Source organism: Halyomorpha halys, unplaced genomic scaffold (assembly GCF_000696795.3).
Source record: "Halyomorpha halys isolate HHAL.00 unplaced genomic scaffold, Hhal_1.1 Scaffold989.1, whole genome shotgun sequence".
In the NCBI taxonomy this organism is placed as follows: domain Eukaryota; kingdom Metazoa; phylum Arthropoda; class Insecta; order Hemiptera; family Pentatomidae; genus Halyomorpha; species Halyomorpha halys.
In genome coordinates, this window is record NW_027109669.1 from 302444 (window position 1) to 312396 (window position 9953).

A 9953-nucleotide genomic window follows, 5' to 3' on the forward strand; every position below is an offset into this window, starting at 1 on the left:
ATATATATAAACACACACATTCAATTCAACAATATTCTCAGTATCGCCTAACTTCTATTAATGACATATCTATTGGCTTTTGATTAATAAATTTATTGTTCAATAATACAATGAATTGTAGAATAATAAACTGATAAGGAAAATCCCTCAGAATGTTCTAGTCAGTTTTTATTAAATAGGTGTTCAGTCAGTACTTAATTATTACAATATTACTTAGTAACTAATAAAAAATACTGACATTACCAAGTGATAAAATAAAACTAAATCTGTTTTAGCCTCACTGATTTTTTTTTTACAATCTATTTAGTATTATTCATATTATTGTGTCACCTTGTGTTCTATTATATTACTTTTCACATGTACATAACTTGCATTTGGTTTATTGTTTTCAGATAAAAGAAATCAAGAAGTCAACTGAAGAAGGAAGTCTGTTTGCTCCACTTATTGAGCATGCATTTGACAGTAAAATCATGAACCAATGTGAAAAGGGCACTCAAACAAGGATAAGTGTAACCAATGGTGCAGTGGAATCACCAGAACATTTTCAAGATAGTTTAAAAACACAACAGACAAACAACACATTAACCACTGATAACAACCAGGGCAATTCTAATATAATTACTCAGAAACCTTGTACTGCTGATAAATGTGACAAAGATAAAGGAAATACTGACTTGGAAGATCTCATTTACATACTAACAACCTCACCGAATTTCCCAAAAAATAATGACAATGAAAAAACACCCAGCCCGAAAAACAAAAAATACGAAGAAGAATCTATCAAAGATATTAACTTTGATAATGAAGATGACCACAATGATTCTGATCATGAAAAAACAAATAGAGAAACTTTAGATGAGAGGCTTAAAAAGTTTGCCACTTTGTTTGATATAGATGAATCTAATATAACCTCTGAAGAACTAGAAAACACTAACAAACCACTTGCTATCAATGCTCTAAATAATACTACAGAAGATGCCTCTCCCACGTATGACAGTGACAGTATGAGTTCAGAAGATGATCCACCTTCACCTTCTAAGCTGATATTAGATTGGAAATCTGAATATGCAGCTCAAAACTGTAATTTGAAAAGTATATTAGCACATTTAGATCCATTTAAAAAGGATAATGTCCAAAAAAAGTTTAAAGTACTATTTGATATTGATGAACCTATGGATTTGAACATTTCTTTAAAAGAAGCGTCATTGAGCCGAAAACGAACTGCTAATTTAGTAGTAGAAATTCTCACTCCTTACTATTCAAGAGGTAGAATTGCTTCAAGAAATGTTTTCAAAACGCTTGCTAAGAAGATTACTGACGATATCTTACTAATTACTAACATAGCTGGTAAGTATTGATTTTCTTTCATATAATCAAAAAAGTTTCAACTAACCCATTGGTGGGAACATAGCCTGTGAGGCAAGCAAGAAAATAATCTTTTTTTTGTAACGGGGGACATTATAATCTTTGAAAGAGGTTATCAAGCCATGTGTGTTTCAATTGATTTCCAGCACTAATATCATTACATGGCTAGAAAATGTATCTGTTTGCAGATAAATACATTATCAAGTTAGCTGAAATTGACAGCTGTGAACAAATTAAAGCAGTAATAATAATAGGGTAAGTTATAATTCATGGCAGAACATATATTCAATAGAATAATAGGTAAGTATTCTTGGAAGATTATTGATTGACCGTGTGTATAGATGAATGGAATATGGTCCGGGTGCGGTAAAAAAAAACTCAAATAGTAGATAATTATACTATTTTATTGAGCCAACGTTTCGCCCCACGTTGCAGGGCTTCGTCAGGGCTGTTTAGACGGCAGTCAAAAAACAAAGTGTCAAAAAGACTTTGTTTTTTTACTGCCGTCAAAATAGCCCTGACGAAGCCCTGCAACGTGGGTATGTATTGTATTATGTTTTATTTCTAGATATAAGTGTTATTTTCTCTTCTATTGTTTTAAAGGAAAGTGTTACTTTTATTTAGTCAATATTATCGTATTTTTAAATGTATTTTTATATATATTAATGAGTTTAAAAAGAATGTTTGTAAACTAACGGTGGGAAGTTACAGTCAGCTGTTACTGTGATATCAGCTGACTGGCCCTATCAGCTGATCGATGTCTATATAAGCGGACGGAGTTGGTCAATAAAGTTAGTTGTGAACAAGCCATCCAGCGTGTTGTATCGATTACCCCATTTCCTTTTTGTATCATTTTGATCCAGAATAGTCTTAACTTCCATATTCATAACAACAGCTACTACAGTAACCTAATATGAACTGGGCCAATTGACCCCATTGTCCCACATTGTATAAAACTCTGGTTTTAAAAACTTACTATTTTGGTTTTTGTTTTTTATTGCATTATCTTGTCTGGTCTTCAATTTAGAAATTATATTAATTTATGTATTTTCTGTATAAGCTTGGGCTCTTAACTAAGTTTTTATTTTACAGACATAGAAGAGGTCACAGATAAAGTGAGTGCATATTTTAAAAATGGAAAGTGCATCAATGCAGAAAAAGATATAATGGATTCAGATAAATGAGATTTTGTTTAGCATTGTGCTATTGGACAATTTAAGGTCATAGTAAGAACCATCTTTCAATCAAATGTTGATGCTAAAGAAGCCTTTTAAAATGGATTTGTACACTTGAAACAATATTCTAAGAAAAGAGTACTCATAAACAATGAATCCAAAAGTTTTTACTTCAAAAATATTTTGGATTTCTTTCACCAATTTTTCAATTTGGTAAAACATTGAATTACACACATTAGTGGCTATTTGTTTATGGATCCTGATTGTTGTAGAGTGGGAATCTTTTAATTTTCTATTTTATGGCTTAATAATAAAAGTTTTGTAACAAAAAAATAAAGTAAAATAATTGCTGATGTAAAATATGTATTTGTATTACTCCCTATCCTTTTTTGGCTGTATTTATTGGAGTAACAGCTTTATTAAATGAAACAACTTCTAAAACTGGAGAATATATAGAATATTTTGAAAATAAGTTATTAAATCTTATTTGATTAATTGGATTAATACCTTCATGTAAAATAGCAATGACAAGAAAATAAAAAGTTGTTGTCTGATATTAAACTAGGTAATAATAGGGGTATTCATGATCTTTGGTTTAACATGTTAAAGCGTGTTAAATGGAAAAACTCATGTTAAATCGAAAAAAATTGCCTTCTTTTACCGTGGTAAAACGAAATAACATTTAACATGGCTGAGAGTCTGTTACTTGGTCTGTTAAATGGAGAATGACGTCACACAATAGACCAGTTGAGATCACCACCATTTTTGTTGTTATGATAGCTCAGTTCTTTCGTGTGTTTGTGGTATTCATATCCCTGTTATTAAACCAGAATGGATAATTTTAATGATACATTTGAGAAAAAAAAAACAATGTAATTTCATTCTACTATCTGAAAATTTGTAAACGCTTGCCAGATAAAAATCTCACTATATAAACCATGTAATTATTCTTAGGGGACATATGTCCCAGAATAAAGTTATTTTTTCATTTCATTTCATAAGCTAAACTTTCACACAAATTCCACTTTTCACTCACTCAAGGCATGTTGTGATTAATTACTTAAATCAAAACTGAAGTAAACAATAACATGAGGGTCTGGAAGGAAGGTTATTAACATAAAGGCTTATACAATAAGTTTCTGAGAAAATCCGCTAGGGGCTCTTATGCATTAAACATTTAACATGACTTCAAATAGGGCTGCTCACAATCTTATAGTTATAACATTTAACATGGTAAAACATTTAACATATAACACATCATGAATACCCCTAATATTTCTAAATAGAAACATTATATATGATGTAGAAACCGCTTTTCAACAATACATCCTTACCAAGTACTAAACCCAAAACCCTTCATGGGTTTAAAGCCAAGGTTTGTTTTTATTATTTATTTTTTTAATGCTTTTGAGACATCCAAATATACACTACAATGCAGAAACATCCTAATGTGTCATATAAATAATGGTGTTTTAATTTATAACAACCTTATTTTTTATATCTTAAACTCTTCTAATTTATTTATGATGGGATGGTATAGTACACCATTGAATTTGTAATTATAATTATAAAAAGAGGACATCTGAGTCTCGCCTAAACCTATTATCTTTCCTAACTCATGATTATTTCAAAACTCATAATTATTTTATTTAACTGAAAACTAAACCCATTATTTTCCCCTGTAAAAGTGAAGCAATATTATTAAAAATAAAAAGTTTCAAATTCATAGTTAACTTTTTATTTCATAATTAATTGTAAACTTAACCCTGAATAACTAAGATTTGTTATATTTTAAAGAAGAAGAGGAATGTTACAAGAAATTAATTTAAAATATAATCTGAATTAAAATCATATATGTACCGAAACCAATAAAGCCAGTCTGTTATAGAAGCTCAAGTATGTTATATCTTATACTTTTTTTAACATTTTGCTATCGCGAATACTTAAGTGGTGCTGAAACCAGAATAATTCTTAGTCTATAAAAAAAAAAAAAATTTTGTTTTCTTTCTTCTCACTAAATAATGACCAGTAACAGAATAATGAGAGTGGCAGTTCTAAACATCGAGGGTCTGAACCTAAACAACCCATTTCCAGCAGCAGCCAACCCACCTCTAGCTGCAGTCAATCAACATGTAGCTGAAGTCAACCCACCTCTGATGGAAATGGAGCCGCTACCAAGAGTCTCTTAAGCGGAAGCTAATGCCACGACACTAGAATGGATCAAAGGCCACATGGCAAGCGCCCAGGACTTAAGAAAGACAGTTTCTGACCTCAAAAGGTTTACCGGGGAGATGGGGGAACAAAGTCATTTCCTACAAGGGGGTGATCGACTGGTGGGTCAAATAGAAGCTAAGACAGCTGAAAACCTCCTTGACAGTAAAGAAGCTGAGGGATTAAGGGCAGCAGTCATAAGCAGGGTGAAAAGAAGTATCCTCAATCAAATTCAAGCAGATGAAGACACCCTGGAGTGTGATCAAGGCGAGATTGAAAAAGCCATTCGGAGATTGGTGGGCCCAGGAGTAGGACATATTTATGATGATCAGGGAGAAGAAGAAACTGAGACAATGGGCAGTATGCTGCGGAACTCCGGGCACACAACAGAATCATTGATAAACACAGCGAGATGATGGAGACATTCAAGGTACAGGGTCAAATGCAATTCCTATCCAATGTACTTAAGATTTAGTTGGCAAAAGGGCTAGGGAAGAAGGAGGGAATGCCAGGAGAATGCTCCTTTATAGAGTGTGCTCAGGAGCTAATAGACACGAGGTCCCAGAAACAGGATGCCCGAATGGAAGTGGAAGAGCTGGTGTGGACTCAGATTGAATACAATCTAAGATTATGCCAGGTATCGGGCCAAGTGGAAATGATGGAAGTCAACGTTCAGAGTCTAAGGTGAAGAAGAGTATACCAAAGAAGAAATGATTCTGCAAGTGAGTCCAAAGAAGCGTCAGAGGCTTCCGAGACAGAATTAGAAGGAAGAGAGTTTTCAGAGACGTACCGAGGAAGGAGATCTAAAGGGTTTGTCAATGTAAATTGATCACCCTGGGTGACCCTTGTGAGGTAGAGGGGGAGGTGGAGATAGGATTGACCTGGTGAGGATTTAGTAGGGAGAACTTGCCAGTATATATTGTAGGGAGTATGCCGAGGGAACACAAAGTGATAGTGGGGTGTGAACTGGTAGGGAAGGTGGGTACTTAGGTTAAGAATATCAAGGGAAAATGGAGAATTAAGTTGGGGGGGGGGGGGTAAAATTTACAAATGTCATCGACAGAGAAAAACTGAGGGCGCACGGAGTCGGAGCAATCAATCAGGCTGAGGACAGGAAAGACGCTTAAGAGGGAATATGAAGATATTGTTATTTAAAGGAGACATGCTCAGGGCAACCGAAAAGACGGTCAATGAGATAACACTCAAACAAAACAAGGTCACTTATGTGAAATAGAAGAGATACCCGCAAGTCACCACATCCGGGAAGAAATCAAAAATTTAAAACATCAAGGAATAATTATTGATAGTACATCCCCATACAATAGTTCATTGTGGGCAGTAAAAAAAAAAGAGCGCAGCTAGTGAAATTACCTAGAAGTACAGGGTGGTGATATATTACACTAAACTCAACGTGAACACCATAGACGAGAAGTATTGGATCCCCAGACCGCAGGAAACGCACCATAAGGTGCGATCAAAATAAGATGGCATTCACACTCGAGAGGGGCAACTATGAATTTAGAAGGATGCTGTTTGGACTCAAAAATGCTCCCATTACCTTCCAGCGCCTAATGGACGAATTTTTAAGGGGAATTGACAAATCTATGTCAGATTTACATGGATAATCTACTTGTGTTCATTAAGAATGAAAATGAACTCATGCAACATTTACACAGCGTTTTACGTAGGAGCAGACAATTTGGGCTCAAACTGTCAGGAGACAAATCATCGTTGAGGGAGGAACAAATTAGTTTTTTGGGGCACACGATTTCCAGGGAGGGAGTGAAACCCTATATGGATAACGTCTGGCTATGCAGAAGATGGCCTTGCCTAGAGATGTGAAGGGAGTTGGGAGGTTGTTGGGAACTTGGAACTATAACAGGAGATTTGTACCAGAAATAGCGGAGTACCTTGCCTCAGGAGAGTGAAGGGGGAGATCGCCCCATGGCATATGCCAGTAGAAGCCTGATGGAGACGGAGACCAGATACAGTGCACTGGAACAAGGGCTCTTGGGAATAATGTGAGTTGTTGACCACTTTAGGCTCAATGTGTTTGGCAGAAGTTTTAGAGTACACACTGACCACAGGCCCCTGCAATGGGTGGGAAAGTTGAAAGAGTCATTGGCCAGGATTACACATTAGAGGGAGCTTCTCGGAGAGTATAATATGGAAATCATACATAAACCAGGAAAAGAAAATATAGTAGCTGATTGGTTGTCACGAGCAATAACAATAAATTCAGTAGAGGAGGCTGGGAAACCGTCCGGTGGCATGAGACAGTTTCTGCGGGAATGGACGCCTAGAAAGGAAGAAAAAGATGGGGCGGAAGAAGAAAATAGGGAAGAATCATCAAATAACGAGAGTTCAGCAGGAGAAAGACCAGGAAACATTGAGAAAATAATTAACAACAAGAAGAGACAAATTATTTGGAAGACGAAAACCACCAGATTGACCAAAATTAAATATAGTGAGTACGGAATTTTACAGAGAAGTAAAATAACGACTATCTGGTCACAGCCAGGCGTGAAGAACGACTAGATCTGTAGAACGTTGAATAATACTTCGAAGCCAGGAGAAAAGCATCACATGTACGTTGGGAATGAAACCGTTTGAGAGAAGATCAAGCAGCCATGGCGTGATGAACAAATAGGAATGAACAGGACATTCATCTCGTGCAAACTGCCAGTGGAAATTCTTTTGGATGATGAACAACAAGAAGTTACCCCAGCGCAATCATCAGGGTAAGACAAATCACGGCAGACTCCATGAGACTATGCAAGCATTAAAGAGAAGATACTTTTTGTGTGGAATGAGGAAGAATAGATCAGAGGTTGTAGGAAACTGCGAGGTTTGACTACGCACTAAGCACGAAAGACATAGGGACGATCGTATATAGAAAGTTGGGTTCTAACAGGGATAAGGAGATACAGCGATAAGAGGGCCCATTCAGGGTAATAATCATTAGAAAAAATAATATTGTGCCTATAGAACAGGGTTGGCCAACTTTTAATTATATAAGATCTACTTTTTATCTTAAAAGTGTGTCGTGATCCACTTGCATAGTGCGTAGTGTAAGGGGTGAGAAGGCTTGTAAAATGCATACTAAATTTATACACTGTGTTCCAGTATAAGGTGCATTCCAGTGAGGTATGGGTAAATAAGAAAAACATATGTTCAAAATTATTTTTTAAATCACTTATTAAGTTCTCGAGATAAAAGCTCATGAAGAAAATAAATTTCCAGACCCAACTTTTGATAGCAGCATTCCGTACATGCGGTACTTAAAGAATTCAATTTTCCAACACTTGTTGAAGATAAGATTTTACTAATTAAAATATAATTTAATGTTTTTATTAACTTCAGTGTATAATTTATTGTACTATTTGTTTATAAATATGAAAAGTTGTTACGAAAATGTACGGTAAGGCTGATAATTTGATTTTAATATTTCACTTTTATGTTGTTTTTTGTTTTTTTTTTGCCAGGAAAATGTATCATGGAAGAGTAATATGACTTACTTTTTGCTAATCTATCAATAGCTTGTAGAGTACACCTCGTACTGAAATATAGATAAACGGCTTATCTACACACTTATAAACAACAATAATTATTTAAAGGGCAAAAAAACTCACGTTTAGAAGAATTAAAAGAACATGGACAATTGTTAATAATATTTATTAATTAAAAGTAGCTACAGATAAAGACAGATTTAGAATTTACTTTGTTGCCTTAATATTAATGGGAAGACTGAGTTTGCATGTCTCTAACCAAGGAATCCTAATTAAGTGTATATCCTAACAAAGATAATAATAATGAGTCCAAGTGTTGTGTTCAGTGACAAGTGTAACACAGAAGTCAAAATATATTGTGCTGTGTGAGGAGTGTCAGGCTGTCTAAATAATAAAATTTATGACCTTTGCGAATTCCCAGAATACATTAAAATATTGCTAGAAAATTCTATCTTCAACAGTCGCTTCAAAGTTCATGGTACACAGAATTCCACCCCAGACATTGTGAGCGATCGACTTGTTAGCCACCCCTGCTGTTGAAAGTAGTAGAGAACTGTCCATATTTAACAGTTAAAACTTCCAGCAATGACAATATATTGACAATAAATATATGACTGGAGTGTTCTCAAATCACCTCCACTATGAATGTAGTTATTTATTCACTTTTTTTTATGTTCTGTTTTTAGTTTATTTGTGACTGTTGTAATTTTTTTATTTTATATTTTTCACTTTATTGGAGTCTTTTTCTTTATTTCCAAGTTTAATTTATGAATATAGCTCTTACTTTTGGTGAACTTGAGAGTTTTTTTTGTACTGTGATATTGGTATAGGAGTTTGTTTTTATTGTAAATAGTTTTTTATAACGTTTTCTTTTATATGTTGTTATATTGTACAGTGTAAGTTTATGAGGATTGTTCATAAACTGGTGAGGAGGAGTTACAGTCAGCTGTTACTTCGATGTCAGCTGACTGAGTAATTCAGCTGATCAAATGTGTATATATATATATTGTAATAATTAAAAAATTATTAAAATTAAATAAATTTAAATTTTATATTTTTTAACTCAAATTCTGATATCTAAAAGATAGCTTGGGATCAAATTAAAAACTTTAATATTAAACAGATAATAGAATTTTATTTAAATTTTATAATATAAAAGACTCTTAATCTCAGGGCGGGTTTCTAGGCAATCAGAAACAGGCACTTTTACTATTAACACTTAATTAAATTAATATTTCTTTTACTCATATATTTAAATTTAGGTATAACAAAACTAACCAATTTCATAGACTCTTCTTTTGATGATTTCCTTAATTAACTAACACTGACTGCTGACAATCTCTCAGTAAACAAACACTAACAAAACAAAGTATTGGTCCTCCCATAGTTTTTAGTTACTTCTCATCCATCAAAGTGTGTTGTTAGGCGATCCAAACAAAGAGTCACTTTTTCTTCTTTGGTGACTCTTGGTTGTCCTCTTTTATCAAGATGTCCACCCTTGCTGGACAGAAATTGATGAGCACCTCCTCATCCTGGAAACATCATTTCCTAATCGTGGCCAAACAAAGAATGAATCCCAAAAACCAAAACCTGCCTTGATGTAAACATCGATTGTTGCACAACAGTTAGGGATTTTTGCAAATGATTTACTTTCTGAATATTATTCTTTAGCACTATTTCTTGACTTCTATTT

At 34.2% G+C, this 9953-nt stretch overlaps 2 protein-coding genes across 3 annotated transcripts in view; one reads left to right on the forward strand and one right to left on the reverse strand.

Moving 5' to 3' along the window:
• Positions 1-2549, forward strand: part of LOC136795867 (uncharacterized) — a 3142-nt gene extending 593 nt beyond the window's left edge. Inside the window, exons 2-3 of the mRNA XM_067047802.1 lie at positions 393-1347; positions 2458-2549. Coding sequence (XP_066903903.1) covers positions 393-1347; positions 2458-2549 — 1047 coding nt within the window. The remainder of the gene's footprint in view (positions 1-392; positions 1348-2457) is intronic.
• Positions 1-9953, reverse strand: part of LOC106687625 (gamma-interferon-inducible lysosomal thiol reductase) — a 40415-nt gene that overhangs the window by 27872 nt on the left and 2590 nt on the right. The window lies entirely within an intron of this gene.